Source organism: Polyodon spathula, chromosome 9 (genome assembly GCF_017654505.1).
Source record: "Polyodon spathula isolate WHYD16114869_AA chromosome 9, ASM1765450v1, whole genome shotgun sequence".
In the NCBI taxonomy this organism is placed as follows: Eukaryota; Metazoa; Chordata; class Actinopteri; order Acipenseriformes; family Polyodontidae; genus Polyodon; species Polyodon spathula.
In genome coordinates this window covers 37,530,043-37,552,137 of record NC_054542.1, presented here as the reverse complement: position 1 = coordinate 37,552,137, position 22,095 = coordinate 37,530,043, and the positions used below count along the sequence as shown (strand labels likewise).

Below are 22,095 nucleotides of genomic sequence, written 5' to 3'. Positions count from 1 at the left end.
AAATAAATATATACCAGATACGCATTTATATATATCTTCCATTAAATAGGTCATTACATTTAAATAATACAAGTGAAGAAAATAAACCAATAGCATACATTTAAAATAACAGATTTACACCCTGGCATATTCAGCTTAATTGTTTGGCAGGAAGTTTCCACCACCAGAGTCAATAGAGCCCTCCAAGCCACAGCAGAGACTTGGATAGATTCAGCTGTGCTCTCTGACAGAGCAAGAGTAATTTGAAAAAAGCTGACCTGACAGAGTTTGAGAGAGGTAGTATTGGTATTATAGAAGTTAGCTTGAACCACTGATACAGAAGCTACAAGGATGCTTATGACCTAGAGAGTATGGTACTTGCCTTTATAAAAAAAAAAAAAAAATGATTCATACACACACACACACACACACACACACACACACACACACACACACACACACACACACACAGTATATAGCCTAATTCAAATATAAATATTTTATACACTTATCGTTATACTTAACCCATTAGTGCCCAAACTTGATGTATAAACAGTAAAATGTAATAGTTTCACTTATTGTAGAATAACACAACAAGTAAACATTGATCACTCTATAGCACACTCTTAATCTTGCATTGCAATACTGTACAGCCCAGTAACACCTGTAAGTCACCTTGGATAAAGGAATAATAAATAATAATAATAATAATAATAATAATAATAATAATAATAATAATAATAATAATAATAATAATCTTTTCCATGGGCATGCCTGTTTATCACAGACAATAACTTAGGAGAGCTTATTTCAACAAGACAGTCTATTTACAGCTGTCAAAATAAAAAACAGCCAGGTAGGCAAATTTAGAAAAGAAAAGGAACACTGTAACTCAATATGAGAGCAATATAATCCAGAACTCACTGATAACACCATACAAAATGTAAGGGCATTATAAAAAAAAACAAAAAAACAATACAAATGACAATTTAAACTACCTATCCTTTAAAGAATTGATTTACTGAGTGGCCAAGAAAAAAAATAACTAAACCAAGAACTCATTAAAATGCCAGTGAATACCTACAAAGGCACCCAATGGGATTCATGTTTTTGCATCATTATTTACCCTATTTTTCCATCAAGGTAGAAGGGCTTCAAGGATCTGATGATCTTAAACCACACATTTAAACATTGTATACATTTTGCAAATCCACTTTAAATCTTTGTTGTTCTACAAAGATCCACACTCCATCGCTGCAGGCTGTGGAACAGAAACTATTATTATTTATCAAGGGTGACTTACAATTGTTACAAAATATTGTAGTACAAAATATCAAACTAAATCTGCTGGAGACTCATCACAATCCAGGGTCTCACCACTGGAGACTTTTGTTTTTTTTACTGGCATGTAATACCTGACATTCTTCCAAAATGTAGAATTAGAATGATTAGATTTGGAACCATTCCATTTCATTGCTGGTAAAATCGTTAGTGCCTTCTTGACTACAAGAGGGAGGGTATCCACTTCGGGCAATGGCCTGAACTTGATCAGAATCAGTTTAAATTGATCGTCGACCAACAGGTGATTGATTCCTGTCTGCAGTTCAAAAATGCAAGGGCTGCTTATGTATCTTGGGCTGAGGACATAAATCACTCTTCTGCTTCTTTTGATAGATGAAACAATGTCTTCTGCGTAAGCTGATAGGTTAAACAAAAAAAATTAGAACTAACATTTTAAAATAATGGCTGCAAATGCATATGAATCCCAATAGAGTTTCATATAATTGCACATGAATAACATTTTTTTTTTGTAGTCCTGAAAATAACTTTTAAAAGAAATGGCCAGCAAGTCATGAGTAGCAGCTGAAGCACTGGTATGTTTTATAATGACTATTTTCTGGGGAAACAAGGACCAATGTATACATTTCAGTGCAAACATTTTGAATTCAAACCCTGGCAAATAAAAACATCAGGTTAGACCACTAGGCCATCTATATTATATAATATTTGTGTTGCAAACAAATATCCAATATTAGGAGTAGAATATTTATTGAACTTACACCTCCATAAAATCTCTCTTTTGTTCTATAACATTAACAGATTGTTGTTTTCTTTCTTCTGTCACAAGTAAATTCCTATTGAATTAGACTCAATGTTTGCTATTGCTAACTTCAAAAACTACTGTATTCTATCATTAAGATACATTCATACTGCATATTCTTATGTGAGAGTGTTTGCACATCTGTGAAATTTTGAAATATGTTCTCACCTCCTCCTGGTAGCACATCTCTTTCAAGGAAGCATAACTTGTATCCGCACTGCTGCTCCAAGAACTCTGGGAGGAGCTTCAACACAAACATATCTTCTGTAACACCACCTCCATCTTCATCTTCCAAAATGTCTTCAGAAGAGTGTTTAGCATGCGATATAAAGGCATCATATTCCTTCCCATCTGAAATGAATAATAATAATAATAATAATAATAATAATAATAATAATATAATATATTATTATTAGTTATTATGATGATGATACTACTATCGATATGATACTACTACTAACACTATGTAACACAGTTTTTGTTCCTGGGTAGTAAGTGTTATTTCCTAATTGCTTATGCCTCAAAAGTATAGAAAATGGCTATTATTCCCCACAAACTTTGCTTTTGTGACCAGGACAGTGATATTTCAAAATATCACTATTTCCAATGGGAAAACAGGCAAATGTGTGTCTTTTTGTTCACATAAAGTCAGAAAAAAACAACATATGAATCCAAATTGATATGTATTTATACTAAAGTAATACAAAAATGACTACAAAAGATTTAGAAGTGAGTAGTTTTTCGAGATTTACAATTATACTGTATTTACAGTATAACAGTAAATCTCGAAAAACTACTCACTTCTAAATCTTTTGTAGTCATTTTTGTATTACTTTAGTATAAATAACACTTACTACCCAGGAACAAACAAACAAAAAAAAATTGTTACAATTAATAATTAATAAATAGTAGAAAAATCAGGTTCCGAGTCAAGCAGTCAGTATCAGGTGGAACTCACCTTAAAAGGAAACATACATTTCAGGTAACCTAAATGATCTTTTCCAAAATATGTATTTTTTAAAAATACACATTTTAATTTTTTTTTTAATTGTTTGGTTTATAACAGCATTAATATCCCCTGCAGCGGTCATTATCCATTATGAGGAAATTCAGCTCTAGTGGGCTTCTATCAGAAAATTGATGCCTGATTGGAACATCACAGCATCAACTGTGAATCAAACTGAAAATCAATTCACACAAGAGCTGGCTTTTTCAGGTTGACTTGCCGTAATGAAAGCTTGGTTCACATCTATTGGTCAAAATCAATCATATTAGCCATCAAAACCAGCCAATCAATACTTTGCATAGAGGAAAGCAACCAGCCCTGTACCCACAACTGCAAATCAGAGCTTCAGCTCGACTGCAGCTCAGCATCACTCAAAAACAACAAACCGAGACACCAACAATTCAGTAATAGTGCTCAATTCAGAAATCTGGCACTGTCCAGATGAGCTATAAGCAGCTCTGACAAGTACAAAGTTACATGCTTAACAAAAAGTTATTAGTTTTCTTCTCCAAATATGTAAGTAATACTTCATGAACATTTTCAGGACTATTTTCCTAAAACATTTCTCAGTGGAAGAATACCTGCTGAATCATTAGTTCAAGGTAAACTCTTAAATCGACAGGCACTATAGCCTAGAGTATACATTCACAATGATGCTTACTACATTAAAAAAAATAAATAAATAATAATAAAAAAAACTGATAACACTTTACAGAAAGTGTCTCTATTTACATGTAGTTGTGTATTTACAATGGAATTACTATGTAACCACATATGCAATTACAGTGTCACTTTTAACAGTGTAGTTAGAGATGGTTGTAAAATGTTACCCTGATAAGTAGTTTAAATATTTCAACTGCTGTATCTCCAAAATGCTGGTGCTTTATCTCAGTGTGCCAAGAGATTTAGAACATGTTAACAAACACAAATAGAATAATACTATACTTGGATCAAACCTATACAAGTTACTTTACATGTACTTTTGTATTATTTACCTGATGAGTTATTTAAAAAGATTGTGTTTTAATGGATTAAAAGGTGTTTTGATAGATTCAAAGGTGTGGTGTTATTGAAACTGTTTTAAAATAAGGCACACTTTGTATTCTGCTTATTTTAACTTTAGTTTAAAAACTACTAGTGGTAGCAAAGTAGAACATAAGAACATAAGAAAGTTTACAAACGAGAGGAGGCCATTCGGCCCATCTTGCTCGTTTGGTTGTTAGTAGCTTATTGATCCCAAAATCTCATCAAGCAGCTTCTTGAAGGATCCCAGGGTGTCAGCTTCAACAACATTACTGGGGAGTTGATTCCAGACCCTCACAATTCTCTGTGTAAAAAAGTGTCTCCTATTTTCTGTTCTGAATGCCCCTTTGCCCCTTTTTCTAAACTCCATTTGTGACCCCTGGTCCTTGTTTCTTTTTTCAGGCTGAAAAAGTCCCTTGCGTCGACACTGTCAATACCTTTTAGAATTTTGAATGCTTGAATTAGGTCGCCACGTAGTCTTCTTTGTTCAAGACTGAACAGATTCAATTCTTTTAGCCTGTCTGCATATGACATGCCTTTTAAGCCCGGAATATGACATGCCTGTCTGCATATGACATGTAGCCTTTTGACAGCAAAGGAAACTGGGTTATTATTAATGTACACCACTATCTCAGATCAATCTAAAAAAAATCCCCAAGGTTACATGTTTTTCCATAAGTAGTGATGCATGCAACCAAAACAAAAAACAAACAGTTCATAGTGGCTATTAAAGGCCAAGAGGAACCCACTTTATTTTACATCTAATATCCTACAGTAGTAGAGCCACACCCTCTTGTAATTTTTTTTTTTTTTTTAAACCACACCTGGTTAGTGGTGTTATAAATCAATGTTATCCCCTATTATGACCCAATTTAAATGTCTCTCCATTGTTACAACCAGTTTAACAATCAAGAGGACTGAAGCTCAATGAACGACCTGTTCTAGCTGTCGTGCCAGTTGCTTCACCTCCCAAACCCAATTAACAGATCTTATAAGCAAGGTCTTAGCCTGGGCATTCTGCATCTGGGCGACTAATTAATACTGTGTTAGGGAAAAAAAACTGTAGCTTTTCTTTTATTTTGCGCTTTTTTTTTTCTTTTGCAAAGGTGAATGCTGGAGGGTGACTTTTATCAATGCCAGTACAAATTGAAACAACACAAATTCAAGAGTTCAGTATGATGTGAACCAATGTTGGTGTGATAAAACACATGCAGCATGAATACAGCCCATGACAGTTTTATTAAAGCAATTTAACTGGCTAAACAGTTTTATATACTTTTTAAATACTATCATAACCACAAATCTTTATTTGGGATGAACATATGATTGAACACAAAACAAATGAATCTGCACTTACCTCCAATGGTTTCATCGTATGGAAAATAACTTCGGTGCAACAAAACTATTTCAATCCAGTGAATATATATGTAGGTACTTCCACCAAATATGAAAATGACTGTCGAAATAATTCCACACAAAACGTATGTTAGAAAAGGCCCATTCACTATAAAAGAGAAATATCATACAATAAGTATGTTTTATAAGATATTTATTGCAATGACAAAGCTTAAATGTTTAATTGCAATGGTTTGATTTTAAACATTAAGACGTGCACACTGTGTAATCGTCTTTAATAGTCATAGAATATAAACATCTAGGTACAAATTCAGTGTGTTGCTGTTTGAAATGTACATTAAACTTGTACCTGGACTCTTTTTAAGCCTCAATATACCAGTTGTGTTCCCTTGAAAGTTCTGTGCAAAGCAGGTAAATGTGGCAATAAAGTGTCTTTCAGTCACTTTACTCAAGTAAGCTGTGTGGATAATAGTTTTTCCTTTTCTGTCATCCTTGACAATTCTGTGTGAAAAAAAAAAAAAATCCAATAATGTAAAATAAAATAATAAACTTGACTAAATAAATACCCACACAGATAAACACACTCTACTTACTGGCTTTCTTCTAATTCCAGGCTGATGTCTTTTGAGTTGTCACTGCTATTGACTAACCATTTAATTGTAGGTGAAAAGTTTCTTTCAAAACCAAAATTAACTCTGCACTCCAGTGTTAAAGGTTTCCCTGTAAAAGGACATACATTTCATTCAAATAGAAGTATACATTTTATTTTCTGAATATTACAAACCAGTCCCACTATTCCAATTAAGATTTATTTCTGATATATTCTGTATAGAATATTCTGTTCTTTGGAAGTGTGGCAGAGCAGGGCTCTGCCCTTGGAAATACTGGCAGGGATGGAGTTAAATTCTTCTCCCTGCCCAGGTTGATTGCCCCAGGTGGGAGCAATCAACTAACATAATTAATCAATTATCATTTAACCACCTGGCATAAAAGGAGGCCTCAGCCTCCCAGTAGAGAGGAGGGAGTTGAGGAAGCAGGTTGGTAGTTGTTGGTAGTTGTTGGTAGTTGTTGGTAGTTGTTGGTAGTTGTTGGTAGTTGTTGGTAGTTGTTGGTAGTTGTTGGTAGTTGTTGGTAGTTGTTGGTAGTTGTTGGTGTGTATTTTTGAGATTTGTGAATCCAGTGAAGGCATTGCACAGCCTGGAAACCTTTATTTTGTACATTTTGTTTTGTCTTTCTTTTTGTGTTTAAATCCCTTTATTTTGCACTTGTGCACTTTTATTTTGTGCTATTTATAATAAATTTTGAACTGCAGACTGTCTCTGGGCCTCTTTCCACTCACCAGCCTGCCACATTTGGTGTCAGAAGCAGGATAGCGCCACCTAAAGGATCAGAGCAGTATTTTTTTTTTTTTGGAATTTTTGGGATATTTTTTTTTTTTTTAAAAATGGGAAAGAAGAGCAGAGAGCGGCAAAGACAGGACAAGCAGCAGCTGAAGAAATGTAAGCTGCTGCAGCCACCACTGGAGGACCCGGCCAGTCGATTCCCTTGGTGTTCCTGGTGCGGGAAGGAGGACCATCGTTGGCGGTCCTGCCCAGATGTGCCACCGGCAGACTGGTGTGGCCGGTGTGAGGAGGACGGCCACAACTGGGCAGGATGCCCCTACAACCAGGCCCAGGAAGAGGTGCAGTATTCACCCCGGGCATCAGGGGCCACCCCACTACCTCCAGCACCACCACCGTCCCAGGAGATCTGGGACTGGTTGATGCACCCTGAGGCAGACCTCATCCACGATCTCCCCATAGTTACCAACACGCTGTGGTGTCGAGATGGGGAGAGGTGGGAACAGTGGGAGGAACAACACCACCCTGCGTCCTTCCCAGAGGTTGCCCTCATGGTGGTTAATTACCTGGCGGTAGACATGGGAGATGCCCCCGTCACTCCAATAAAGAGGGGTGAGCCTCCTTCCCAGGAGCCAGAGAGGGGTGAGCCGCCTTCCCAGGAGCCAGAGAGGGAGGAGAGCCGCCGCCGCTCCCAGAGCTAGAGAGGGAGGAGAGCAGCTGCCGCTCCCAGAGCCAGAGAGGGAGGAGCCGCCGCTCCCAGACCCAGAGAGGGAGGAGCTATGGCCCAAGGATGCCTGCCTTGCACCGCCCAAGGATGCCACGCCCGCTCCACTCAGGGTTGCCTGCTGCTCCGCATCGCCTGGGGTTGCCTGCTGCTCCACATCGCCTGGGACTGCTGGTGTCTCCTTTTTGTTTTCTAGGGTTGCCGAGGGTCCGCTGCTCTCACCGCCTCCGCCACTAGAGGGAGCCGGGCCGCCGTTGCCGCCTCCGCCACTAGAGGGAGCCGGGCCACCATCGCCGTACTACCTTGGAGATCCGGGGCCCCCTCAACCAAAAAAAGCTTGGGGGCTCTGACATCAAACCTGCCCACCACCACCCACCATAACAGCCCACCCAAGGGACATAATTGGACTCGAGGGGGGTGGGGGGGAAGGGGGGAGTTGGCAGATTGCGGCCGGTGTACGTTGTACATGGGGGAGGTGTGTGGCAGAGCAAAGCTCTGCCCTTTTTAAATTGGCAGGGATGGGGTTAATTTACCCTACCTGCCTGGGTTTATTATGTTCAGGTGGCTGGGGTTGATTAGTTGATTAGGTTAATTAACGATCAATCAGCGCCCAGCCACCTGACATAAAAGGAGACCTCTGCTCCTCATTTGGGAGGAGGGAGCTGAGGAAGCAGGTTGGTGTTTTGTTGGTTGTGATTTTTCAATTTTCTAAATCCAGTGAAGGCATTGCCCAGCCTGGAAACCTTTATTTTGTACATTTTGCTTTTTTGTCTTTATTTTTATGTTTCAATCCCTTTGTTTTGGCCCTTGTGTCTTGTTATTTTTGTACCTATTTATAATAAGTATTTTTTTTGAACTGCAGTCTCTGGGCCTCTATCCACTCGCCAGCCTGCCACAAGAAGATTCTGCTTTGGAAGTATTTTTTTTTTTAAAGTGTAAACTCTTTAATACTGTTCAAGTCTTTAATTAGCTTGATTTATTTCAAAACGACAGACAAAGGTTATAAAATCGACAAACAAGAGTGCTTAAGAAACCGTATGCTTCATATCATTTATAAGAATTAGATAGGAGTATGTCTGGTAAATAACAAAAACAGCAATACATAATTATACAAAAAAAACTATTAGAGTATTAAGTAAGAAGTTAAAATATTACTTACATGCAGATGGCATAAAATAATGTAGCTCTTGAATAAAAAACTGGAATAAACTGTTTGGAAATGTGTCTTTATACCACACTACATTGGTTGTTTTATTTCTTTTAAATGGTGCTTTGTTGATTACAAAGTAACATGAATGCAATGTATATATATATATATATATATATATATATATATATATATATATATATATATATATATATATATATAAAATAGATTAAATTAACAACTAAAATCTTACCAAGTTCTGCTTCAATAGTCTCCACACCATTGAGGTTGAGAATAGATGGTGGTCTCTTAGTTTCTTGTCCTGTGAAGCACAGAAAATATAAGAAACAAAAAAATATTTTTAAAAGGTGGACAACACATATTCTTAACCCATCTTACCCATATATGCTTAAGCACTCCAATCTACAGGAAAAATGACCTGTACTTCTTAACTATGGGCTTAATGCAAATACAGGAAACACATCTGCAAGCTTGCCAACATGGTTAATATAAATGAGACTGTTTCTGTAGTTCATTAGGTAAATCTGACTTTAATTTTGCTATGCTAAAACATTGAAGGCATTGAAAAAGTCTTCTAGTCAAAATCTTGCTGAACATCACCTTAAAACCACTGAATATACAATTTGTAAGTAACAACACCCTAAAAGCACTTACCAAAAACTCTGACTGTTAACATTCTTCTCACAATCCTCACAGTATTGTTTTCACTGTAGATTAAATCACATGTGTAATTGGCAGCGTCTGTTGTATAGACTGTCTTTAGTACAAGTTTTTCATTTTCAAGTTCCAACGTTGGTCTGCTTTTGTTCAATTTCACAAGTTTTCCATTCTGAATAATGAGAATACAAAAAACTGTTATACATGTATATTACTTATATTCACTGCTTATGTCAAATGTTTTGGGATAATTTGTGCCAACAAAGCAAATCGAACTTGAATCTTAGAAAGGTACCAACACCTAGCAATAACATGCCATTACTGTACCTTGTACCATCTCACAGGCAAATGCCCCGAAGCACTGTAACAAGTCACAGCAGGACAGGTTATTGAGTCACCACTACCAGACAGTAGGTCTACTGTGCTGTGTGCATAACCCTGGCAGTGCGTCTTATTTTTCTGGTTAACATCTAGTGTGAGGTATATCTTCTCATCCCTGTAATTCATTCAAGAAAAATGTGCAGAGAACATGAATGTTAATACAAAATTGTAAAGAAAGACTGAGCTTCTTGCACAAATAATAGCAAAATCTGTTTGAACTCTTCTTAACAGTTTTTATTTCCCCAACCCATTCATAGTGACCCAACAATGCTAGAATATAATCAGAACTTAAGTTAAAACACTGACTCAAATTCAGCCTTCATTGCATACTCAAATATAAATTAATAGAGGGAGTTAAAACTGAGCATCATTTTTGATAGCTAACACTAATACACTACTTCAGTAAGAATGTTTAAAAAATCATTCCCAGAAATGTAACCCTACCTTATTTGACAAGAATATACCCCTGAGTGAACAGTTTCCAGTTTTGGAAACCATAAGAAATTTCCTTTTGGGATAATGTTCTCCTGTCCATTGCCAACCGGCTGTACCTGGCCCCCATTCTGATAATGTCGAAACCATGCAACTTTGTTTTGATAGCTCTCGGACTCATCATAGATAACTGATTGATTTGGTGAAGCACATTGCATTATGAATTGATCTCCAGCTAAAGCTATATATCCACTTGGCTGCATTCCAGTCAAGAAACCTGTTGATGACATTCATGAAAGAAAATTTAAATATTATATTCACTTGTACACATCCTGTAGATGTTATGTGGTAGGGGGGAAAGAAACTTAAAATAAATTCGATGATGTTACAAAAATAGACTGATTAAACGTGTTATGTGTTTTACATGATACAACAGTTTTCACAAGATAGGAGGTGCCCGATAAATACATTTTCATCAATATCTATACTGGCTGGTAGCACAAGGTTCACATACAGCATGTGTGTGTATATATATTGCAGTCTAAAATTTTAAACCCACTTCTAGTGTCCATCCCATTGTATGCTCATTAGATAACGTCACACCAGCGTGACTTGGAGGGATTGCGTTCTGAATGTCCTCAATCATAGATGGGGCTGACAGAGTCCTACTTGAAATCGATTTCATCTTGATCTGCTGCTCAGAGAAATTAGCTTATTTCAAAGTATGTCAAATTGCGGTGGCAGATGGAAACGTTGCATGCTTTGTCAGTAAAGTATTTGTGTTGGCTATATATTGACACACATGTTTAACAAGACAAGACAATCACTTGTGTTGTACATTTTTTTTTTTTTTTTTTTTTTTTAAACAAAATGATGATAATACCTTCAGTTTCCTGAAATGTATAAAAAGTCACTTGGACACCAGGCAACAGCAAAATCACTGCCAATGCCCAGTACACTCCAGTCTGCATGTTCGCTTTGTGAAAGGCATTAACAGCATCTGTCCAGTCTTCGCTGCCTTTCCAAGGGTCGTGTACTGTTCACGTCTTGCATTGCAGGTACCCAATGTTTTCCTGTTTTCAGCTTACAAAGAGACACATGAAAGAATAATTTGGTCATTAACGCAAAACGTCACAATGCAGTGTTCCTTAGAAATATGGATTTCCTTTCTCATCTTCTTTAGTACTAGAGTTTATCTGGCAAAGACAGCAGCACAGCTTTTTACTTCCACTTGCAAAACACGAGGAAGTAATTTAGGACACAGTGTTTAGTTTGTAACGGAAAACTGCAATCCCCCCCATGGAGTTGTACAATTAATGTTGTTGAACTCAACGTACAGCAGGATATGACTCAAAAGTAATAAGGAACAGCCTTTCCTGGTGTGGTATCTATGGCAACGGGTTCCTGTTCTGTAACTTGTCTACAGCCACAATTCTTTATATTCCTGAAAAACAAAAGGCAGCTTACAGACAGGGTGACCAGAAGTCCTGGTTTCCCATTAATCATCGGACATTTCTCAAAATCTTAAAAATTTCCTGGTTTTCATGCAGCTACTACCGTTTCTCAAAATAACATAAATAACCACTTAGGTTATGACAATTGTAGTGAAAACTTAAAAAAATGTGCTAGGTTAATCAGGAACATTATTTTTATGAAGTGATTAACACAGACAGACACCTGTGCTTATTCCTCAGAGCACCATGCGTTTTCATTTAGTTTATATCCAATATGATTCTACACAAGTATGTGCAATATGGTAATTTTGTAGCCATTGTTCTGATGGGATTTGGCCCCAAGAATGACAAAACATTAATGTGTTGTAACGACATGTGCTTTTGTACTGTAATTGTTGTGTTCCCGTCGCTGCTTTGTTTACCTGTGTCTGTGCAATACACCTTATTCACGCAGCGGCCATGTTTGGTTGAAAACGAGACTTGGTCTGCAAGCAACTGTCATTGCTGCCGCAGCTACTGATAGTACCACTATGTGGACGAAATCTTTATTATGTGTGCCTCAAATAAAAGTTGAAGAAATTGATGATTGGACAGATAATAATGCGAGAATTCTGAAAAAAATACAGCAGAAAGAGTACAGCAATTGGATAAAGGGTTGTATTCATAAAGTAGAAGGTAAATTAACAAGCGTATTTGTGATCGGAAAGTGAACAAGCTACTACTAGCCTATACTAGATTCGTGAAATATGTTTAGGTCTCGCAGTTTTAGTTAGATAATGTTTACATTAATTAATATTTACCGTGTTGATATTAAGTACCTCTGTATTGTTTATTGTTTTGTCACTCTGGTGTGTATTTGTACTCAATAAACAAGGGGGCACCATTTTTTCCAGTTGCCCTGGAAAATTTGGTGCCCCCTCTGTGAATCAAGCAGGAGCTTTTCAAAAAGTACCAAACTTATACGGTTAGTGTGTCTCTCAAGTTATCACAATTGACAATACAGTAATGGTTCAGTTAGCATGTTAAAGTTTGGTACTTTTTGGAAAGCTCCTGCTTGATTCACAGAGGGGGCACCAAATTTTCCAGGGCGATTGTACAAAAAGGTGCCCCCGAAAAAAAGTGGTGTCCCCGTGTTTATTGAGTACAAATACACACCAGAGTGAGAAAACCTATTTAGTATGCACGCGAAAGAGAGACACAATAACAATATAAGTTTGGTACTTTTTAGAAAGCTCCTGCTTGATCTACACAGGGGACACCCAATTTTTCAGGGCAAATGTAAATAATTTTACATTTGTTTATTGAGTGCAAATACACAGCAGAGTGACAAACCTTACTGTGTATACAGTTGACAGAGACACACACACTGTCAAAGTTTGGTACTTTTTGGATAACTGCTGCTTGGTTTCCAGGAGGGACACTGCATTTCAGTGTCCCCTTGTGTTTTAACATCTGCAAATGCAGATGTTTGAGAACTGTAAATGCACTACAGGGCAAAACCTGTTACTATGATTCTTTTACAGGTGGCAAATAAATAATTAATAATAATCGCCTTTCAAGTTCAACGTTTCTGTTGGTTTCTCTGTATTTGGTGCGACAGTTCTGAAAAGCTGGCAGGAATGAAATTACTTACAACTAAATAAGTTAATAAATATTTAGAAGATTGTACTGCATTTAACTGAATTATACAATAACTGCATTCAGCTATACGTTGTAGATTGGTTGTGTAGTAATAATAATAAATATAAACAACAGTGCCTCAATTTGTTTATTGTGGTCTGAAAAAATACACAAATAATTTGTCACAAGACTTCATTTAATTACCCACCTGAATCTGTTGCGTTTTTTTTTTTGTGTTTTTTTTGTGGGTTTTTTTTTGTTACAATTTTCAAACAATCTATTCTGGATGTAGAATCTCTGAAATCACAAGTTTACATAAACATCTGCCATCCAGAAGCAATATAAGCTCTCTCCTGTGGATTGCAATGACAAATTCCACGCACATCCATCAGGGACACATGAATCCTAGGGGGCACTGAATTCGTCGTACACCGGTCAATAAAAAAGAATGAGTACCTTACTTAAGAATCAAACACCTCCCTTTCTGTTATTCCTGTAGTTTACTTGGAGTTAATGTAATGTTAAGGATCTCCTTTCTGAACAAGTATTGTGTAACTCAAGCATATTTTTTTTGTTAACTCGCGTTACTAAACATTTTGTAATTTTGTTCAGTTGTGCTTAGTAAAGACTCTTAGTAAACTGGGCATTGCATTCCACATGACACATTCCCTTTAGCATCCATATATAATCTCAAGCTTCTGCATCTTACTTATCTATTGATTAAGACTGATTGGAAATGCTCAGTTGGCTCCCGGACAGTATAACTGAAATGTTATCAAATTTGTGACTATAATGAAGAATATGTACATTCACACAAAAATGAAAGTTGAGATTTCTCTTCAGAAAATTGTTATTTTAAAGCTAAGTAGGCTGTTTTGGAGTTATAAAAGCAAAAATAAAACATAATTGACAAACAAATTGACAACCTAATGGCTGGATAGTTTTGGCACAAATAGCACTCCATAAACATCTGTTGGACCCCATTGGTTGTTGTTTGTCTGTGTAATTGGTCCTAGTGTGCCGCTAAGGGCCAACGGGATGTGCGTGAGCTCCGGTTCCCTGAATTGAATAAGAGGGGGAGCTAATGCTGTAAGAAGGCTTGCATTTTGGGTCTGTTCTGGTCTGGTTGTAAATGTTTTGTATCCTGTGAAGCTGACAGAGCTGTGGACTCTGGTGGGTGCTGAGACAGAAAAATTAAACAAAAGGATTTGGAACAAGAACAAATGTCTCTCCGTTTTCTGCCTCTTGCAAAAAACGCTACATTGGCATCAGAAGCAAGAGCTGATCGGAGACAGAGAGATGGGTGACACATCCTGGATCTGGTGGTATGGTGGATGGGAGGAACGGGGTTGGTGCATTGTGTGCGGGGAGTTCGGGCACAGGGTGGAGTGCTGCACCTTCAAAGAGGGAGAAGAGCTGCTTACCAGAAAGCAAACGCGGAGGAGAGGCAGCCGTTCCCAGAGGTAAGCAAGGGAGCCGGTGCCGTCTACAGAGTCGGAGGCTACTGCCAGTGTTGTCACTGCTGGAGTGCCCCGTACCATTACAAGGGTGGCCACGGCTGGTGTGGCCTGCACCGCTGTCAGGCTTGCCCCTGAAGGAGTTCCACGCACCGCTGTTGGCGTTGCTATTGAGGGAGTGCCCCGCACCTCTGCTAGGAGGAGAGGAGACCACCTCCATCACAACACCGCCTTTCAAACCACCCAAAAGAATCCAGAAGGAGAAAACCGGACAAGAAGGGGGAGGGTTGGTGTTTTGGGGAGAGGTGGCAGCCATGTATTGCACTGCCCCCTGCCTGACTTTTTACTGACAAAAAGAGACTAAGGTGTGGGCAATGTAACAATCTGTGCATTAATCTGTGCATAAATATGTGCATAAAATGGTTCAGTGCCGTCTCGACGCTAGGTAATGCAGAGATAGCATGTGACGATATAGGCAATGCACACAGACCAAAATGCCGTATCAGTGCTGGTTCTGAGCTGTCATAACTCAACTGTGTGAAAGGGTAAGAGTGAGAGGATGCCTATTAAAAAATAAATAAATAATAGTGTATATTTAAATGGCTTAATTAGTTTTATCGATTATTTAACAACGTGTCTTGGTTTTCAGATTTGAAAATCTAGTCCACAGCAAGCTGCCCCATAGTTGTCAAATACATGTCTTAAACTCACAACAACCAAGGCTAAACATTCTTATTTTGTGCAACAATAATAAAATAATGAACAAATATAATTTAAATGCATGTGTCTGTCCCGAACCTACAGTAATACAGGTTTATCACATCATTGCTTTCATGGTGAATTTTCACTACATAATCTTTATTAAAGAACACAACTGCAATTTACAGTGACTAGATGGCTTGCTGTAAGTTCTAAACCACATCATACACTTATAGTCAATCTACTGTATATCTTCCCTTATGGGGAAGAGTTTAAAAAACTGAATTTGATAGAGATTACTTAGGACAATAATAATAATGTCTATCAATTCCACAGGGTGGAGGGAGGGCTCTATTAAAAAAAATGTTATCCCTTGAACCAAATTTCAATATAATCCAATTGCAGAACTTGGGAAATATTTCACACCTAGTTTTTTAAACTTGTATCTCAATGGCCCTCTTAAGGGAAGATATACAGTAGTATGACTAAAAGTAAAGTGTATGACATGGTTTGCAATTTACAGCAAAGCATCTAGCCACTGTAAATTGCAGTTGCGTTGTTTAATATAATATAAACACCTAACCTGTATTACAGCATAAGAAAATAATTTACATACAGTCATGTCATTTTCTGAATAAATGTGTGTGGTAATGACATTAAAGGCTTAGAACAATTTGACAGCATTTCACACAAACATCAAAAACTAAAATATGTCATTGCATTAAAGAAGCATGCATTTTTGGTAAGTCTGTTAAGTGCATTTTCTATTTGTATTACTACAGTATTATCGTGTATTCTTTGCATAGGTGGTGACTGATTACAGCTATTGGTGTATTAATGTCTAATACTGGATCTAATACTAAAAAAAAAACACACATAAAATCTATAATGTGTATCCTGTCATTTATAATGAGTTCAATCGTTAGCTACTTACAGTTATGTCGGTTATGTCCGTATTTAATTCACAGGAACTTAGTCTTCCTGTCGTGGTGGTTTTTATCAAGTAACCTTTATTAACAATGCTGCCTGCTAACTTTCTATGGATTTCCTGTACAAAGCTGACCTTGATATTTTTTTTGCTTGCGTGGATGTGAAGTCCTATACACGTCACACAGGTTGTTTCAAGACAGAGTACTTTTTCCCAGAATGTGGACGCCTACAGTTTGAGAAAAAAAATAAAAAATACTACATTCAGTGCTGTATATAGGCAGTCTATATACAGTACTGTGCAAAAGTTTTAGGCAGGTGTGAAAAAATGCTGTAAAGTAAGAATGCTTTCAAAAATAGACATGTTAATAGTTTATATTTATCAATTAACAAAATGCAAAGTGAGTGAACAGAAGAAAAATCTACATCAAATCAATATTTGGCGTGACCACCCTTTGCCTTCAAAACAGCATAAATTCTTCTAGGTACACTTCTCTCTCTTCATGTAAACCCAGACAGACTCGATGATGTTGAGATCACTGTTGCCTGCAGACACTCATTCGTGTACCGCTCTCCAGCCCTTCGGCGAACAAACTGCCTTCTGCTACAGGCAAATATTTCAAATTTTGACTCATCAGTCCAGAGCACCTGCTACCATTTTTCTGCACCCCAGTTCCTGTGTTTTAGTGCATAGTTGAGTCACATGGCCTTGTTTCCATGTCGGAAGTATGGTTTTTTGGCCGCAAGTCTTCCATGAAGGCCACTTCTGACCAGACTTCTCCAGACAGTAGATGGGTGTACCAGGGTCCCACTGTTTTCTGCCAATTCTGAGCTGATGGCATTGCTGGACATCTTCCGATTGCGAAGGGAAGTAAGCATGATGTGTCTTTCATCTGCTTCAGTAAGTTTCCTTGGCCGACCACTGCGTCTACGGTCCTCAATGTTGCCCATTTCTTTGTGCTTCTTCAAAAAAGCTTGGACAGCACATCTGGAAACCCCTGTATGCCTTGAAATTTCTGCCTGGAAGAGACCTTGCTGATGCAATAAAACTACCTTGTGTCTTGTTGCTGTGCTCAGTCTTACAAAAACAGTAAACTGTTTTCAGCAACCTCACCTTGTTAGCTGAGTTTGGCTGTTCCTCACCCAGTTTTATTCCTCCTACACAACTGTTTCTGTTTCAGTTAATGATTATGTTTCAACCAACATATTGAATTGATGATCATTAGCACCTGTTTGGTGTAATTGTTTAATCATACACCTGACTATATGCCTACAAAATCCCTAACTTTGTGCAAGTGTAAGAAATGATTGTGTTTTGAAGGCAAAGGGTGGTCACACCAAATATGGATTTGATGTAGATTTTTCTTATGTTCTCTCACTTTGCATTTTGTTAATTGATATATATATATATCAATATATATATATATATATATATATATATATATATATATATATATATATATATATATATATATATATATATATATATATATATATATACATACACACACACACACACACACACACACACACACACACACACACACACTGAGTGTACAAAACATTAGGAACACCTTCCTAATATTGAGTTGCATCCCCTTTTGTCCTCAGAACGGTCTCAATTAGTCTGGGCATGGACTCTAGAAGGGGTCAGAAGCGTTCCACAGGGATGCTGGCCCATGTTGACTCCAGTGCTTCCCACAGTTGTGTCAAGTTGGCTGGTAGTGGATCTCTACTCTAAATAGCTTGTTCCATCTCATCCCACAGATGCTCAATTGGATTGAGATCTGATGACTGGGCATGCCACTGCAGTAAGCTGAATTCACTGTCATGTTCGTGGAACCATTCCTGGACAATCCTAGCCTTGTGGCATGGGGCATTATCCTGCTGAAAAAATCCATTAGCAGATGGATACACTGCTGTCATTAAGGGATGCACCTGATTGGCAATGATGTGGCATTCAAACGTTGCTCCACTTTTATCAAGGAGCCCAATGTGTGCCATGAAAACACACCCCACACCATCACACCACCACCACCAGCCTGCAATGTTGACACATGGCATGATGGATACATGTACTCATGTCGTTTTCTCCATACCCTAGTCCTCCCATCTGCGTGAAACAGCAGGAACCGGGATTCATCAGACCAGGCAATGTTTTTCCAATCCTTCGGTGTCCAGTGTTTTCGTTCCTTAGCCCACTGCAACCGCAGTTTCTTGTGTTTTGCTGAAAGAAGTGGAACTCTGTTAGGTCGTCGGCTGCCATACCCCATTCGTGTCAAGGTACGACAAGTTGTGCATTCTTTTATGGGTCTTTTGGCACCAATGTTGTATTGGACTGTCAGTTGACTAACTGTAGCCCGTCTGTTGCTCTGCACAGTTCGTGTCAGCCTCCTTTGACCTCTTTCATCAATGAGCCGTTTTCGACCACTGGCCTGCCATTGGCTGGATGTCCTTTGGGTGGTGGACCATCCTTGATACACACAGGAAACTGCTGAGTGTGAAAAACCCAGCAGCATTACAGTTCTTGATACACTCAAAACGGCGTCCCTGGCACCTACTACCATACCCCGTTCAAAGGCATTTAAATCTTTTGTCTTGCCCATTTACCCTCTGAATGGCACACATACACAATCCATGTCTCAATTGTGTCAAGGCTTAAAAATCCTTAAAAAAGGAAAAGTCGGAAGTCGTTGAATACATTTAGAAATATCTGTTTGATATTGGATCTGAGATGGGTTTTGCATGCTGGTTTCCTGGTGCAAATGGAAATACTGTTTTAGTTACTCTGTTTTTTTTTTTGTTTTTTTTTTCTGAACATGGGATCTTATAAAGTACAAAAAAAGTAACATGTAATATGGTAAACCTCATGCTACCGACCAGTATAAGTATTGATGAAAATGTATTTATCCTTGTGACAGGAAATGGCTGAGCGGTGACGTCAGGCCAGAATGAGGAAGAATAACACACAGGTAACTGCAGTGCAAAAAGACGAGTTGTGCGCTGTTTATTTTCAAACAAAACAAAAATAAATATTTGAACAAAAATAAAGCGAAAATAAAGGCTTTAAATAAAACAATAGTAATTTTACTAGGTTATATGCAATTTAATGAATAGGTTATCCCATCGTTAGCGTTTATTAAGTAGGCTAGATTATTATGCAGAGTTCTCCAACGTTATTGGTGCTGTGGACTGCAGTCAGATATCAAGGCACCCTCAGGACCAAATGAGGCAGATTTTGTGAACAGGATTTTCCTTTCACAGCATTAATGTACAAGTATATGACGTTATCACTTACATGAAGTAAAAAAATTAGCAAATAATCCAACATTTTAATGACAATTATACAATGCCTTATATAATGTGACAGATCCTGCGACATCATTGTCGCATGTGCGGTGCTCCACAAATTAAAAAAAAATAACTTACGCATTTAGCTTATCTGCAGTTTTTTTCCATGCTTCCTCTTTGAATTTGGCAGCAGCAGCAGTGTTTCATGTAGTTGTGATAATGCTTTTATATTCCTCAAAACTTTCCATTATAAGCTCTTACTCAGTCAGGCTGAAAAAAAGTTGCTCTCTCTTTCAACGTCATCTTTCATGAAGATCATTGTTTCAGTGTTCTGCGATTCTCCCTTTGCGCTAGCACATGCACGCGAATTACCTGGATTTCTTAAGTCGGAATCGAGTTAACTAGACACTTTTAGCCTGTATTCTCCATCGAGGAATGGAGATAGCCTGATATCAATTATCGGGCTAATCGAATCTGGCTAACCTCTGATTAACCTGAATTAGTTACCAAGGAACAGGGCCTAGGTGACCATCTCCCGGTTAGCAACAAATTAATCACTTAATTTGGGAGATAGACACCTTCTGCACGAGATTTAATATCCATCCACACTGCAACAAAATACAAAAACAAAACAAAAACATACAGCCCTGTCATCATTTATATAAACACATACATAAATAAATCAATAAACAATAAACAAATATGAAACATTGGGCAGAGGGGGAAACCCCACTCTAAAAATGAACAAACTGAACAGGGCTGCTAGCCCTGTTACAATCGGGCACCTCCTGTCTTGTGAAAACTGTTGTATCATGTAAAACACATAACACGTTTAATCAGTCTCTTTTTGTAACATCATTGAATTTATTTTAAGTTTCTTTCCCCCCTACGACGTAACATCTACAGTAGATGTGTACAAGTGAATGTAATATTTAGATTTTCTTTCACGAATGTCATCAACAGATTTCTTGACTGGAATGCAGCCAAGTGGATGTACAAGGAGCATATATTGGGCTTATGTCACTGTATGTGATTACGTCATCTACCAGCCCTGCTGCTGCCGTCTCCCGTGCACGCTACACTCTCTGCTGCCAGCCTCAAGTCCGCCCCGGACTTGCTCACTAGGCTTCAGTCTGACGAGTGCGTGCTGGAGTACCTGCGTCCACTTCTGACACCAATAGCAATCTCCGAAATGAGCAAAGCAAGACAGGAATTCAGAACTAACTCAATTTTTATTAGCCAACACAGAACTGATTAACAGGGGACTGTGTGCTGCGCTGTTATAAGACTCTCTGGTTGCTGTCAGCTGCAGCTATGCTCTGTCTTATTTTCAGCACCGTTCTGTATGTCTCAAGAGGTTGGACACAAGAGAGAGGATAGCTCCCCTGCTTTTCATTAAGAAAAGCTGACTCCTCTTTTCTAGCACCCCCCCAATCCCTATTGCTCTCTTTTACTGTGTCCCCAGACAGGATTGGCTCTCCATTTCTGCCGCTGCTACTAGATATATTATATATATATATATATATATATATATATATATATATATATATATATATATATATATATATATATATATATAGTAAGGTAGCAGGGAGGGGGTTAAAATCCTTCCCTGCTAAACATGTGAAAATGCACTTATGGGTGAATGGACTAAGGGTTTTTGTAATTGTTTTAATTGTTTAATGATTTAGTTAATCCTCTGCACCTGGTCGTAATTATAAATTAGAGACAGGTGCAGGGTATTTAAGAGAGGCAGCCAGACTGATCGCGGCTGCTGAGTGAAGAGCCCGACTGCGTGTGTGTCCAGTCGTATTGAGTCATATCGTGTTGAGAGAAGCCCGTTTGTGTTTTGGTGTTTGTCAGGTAAACGGCTTAGCCGTCCTGTGTGTGAGTCAGGGATCGGCTGGTGTATAGTGAGAGCTCCAAAACGGAGTTAGGTGTTTATTTCTGTTTTGTTTTATGTTTATTAAAAGTGTGCATCAGCGCTAAAGAAATTCCATTTCTGTGTCCTGGGTCTATCTTAAAGGGGCAACGAACCGTGTGAGTGCAAAGGATCGTTTACTTATGGTACCATAAGTAGGTGGTCTGTAACCAGAGTAAATCTCCTTCCCCAGAGATAATACCTCAACGAGTCCACTGCCCACTTGACAGCTAAGCACTCCTTTTCTATTGTGGCATATGTTTTTTCCCTTGGTAGGAGCTTTCTGCTCAAAAATAAAACAGGATGTTCCTCCCCCTCACAGGACTGTGATAACACTGCCCCTAGACCCACTTCCGAAGCATCTGTTTGTAATATAAACGGTTTATCAAAGTCAGGACTTATCAAAACAGGCTCAGAGCACAGTGCTGATTTCAAGTCTAAAAATGCCCTTTCAGCCTCTGCTGACCATTTTACCATGTTAGACGCGGAGGCTTTAGTGAGTTCCGTTAAGGGCACAGCTCTTGAGGCAAAGTTTTCAATGAACCGGCGATAATAGCCA

The 22,095-nt window shown here is 38.2% G+C and overlaps 1 protein-coding gene across 6 annotated transcripts; it reads right to left on the bottom strand.

Moving 5' to 3' along the window:
* Positions 1–428: 428 nt before the first annotated feature.
* On the bottom strand, positions 429–16,521 carry LOC121320794 (interleukin-18 receptor accessory protein-like). Of its 6 annotated transcripts, XM_041259438.1 has the most exons (12): positions 16,332–16,519; positions 11,505–11,611; positions 11,051–11,250; positions 10,180–10,444; positions 9,682–9,850; positions 9,352–9,526; positions 8,930–8,998; positions 6,059–6,185; positions 5,815–5,966; positions 5,467–5,613; positions 2,249–2,431; positions 429–1,677 (listed from the first exon to the last, which is right to left on the bottom strand). In XM_041259438.1, the coding sequence occupies exons 3-12, from the start codon at positions 11,136–11,138 to the stop codon at positions 1,313–1,315; spliced, it is 1,740 nt and encodes a 579-aa protein (XP_041115372.1). In that variant the 5' UTR covers positions 11,139–11,250; positions 11,505–11,611; positions 16,332–16,519; the 3' UTR covers positions 429–1,312. The 6 variants fall into 6 exon arrangements, with proteins under 6 accessions (XP_041115372.1, XP_041115376.1, XP_041115371.1 ...); XM_041259442.1 differs by having other exon boundaries at positions 5,467–5,565; positions 11,051–11,611; positions 16,332–16,521; XM_041259437.1 differs by having other exon boundaries at positions 11,051–11,611.
* Positions 16,522–22,095: the final 5,574 nt, after the last annotated feature.

Bases quoted from the DNA above. Each gene is read 5' to 3' on its own strand.
- LOC121320794 (XM_041259437.1), bottom strand. From the start codon at position 11,138: ATGCAGACTGGAGTGTACTGGGCATTGGCAGTGATTTTGCTGTTGCCT. The intron at 9,851-10,179 runs GTAGGGTTACAT...AATGAATTACAG, and splicing joins GTATATTCTTGTCAAATAAG to GGATGAGAAGATATACCTCA. The intron at 9,527-9,681 runs GTACAGTAATGG...CTCATTATTCAG, and splicing joins TGCCTGTGAGATGGTACAAG to AATGGAAAACTTGTGAAATT.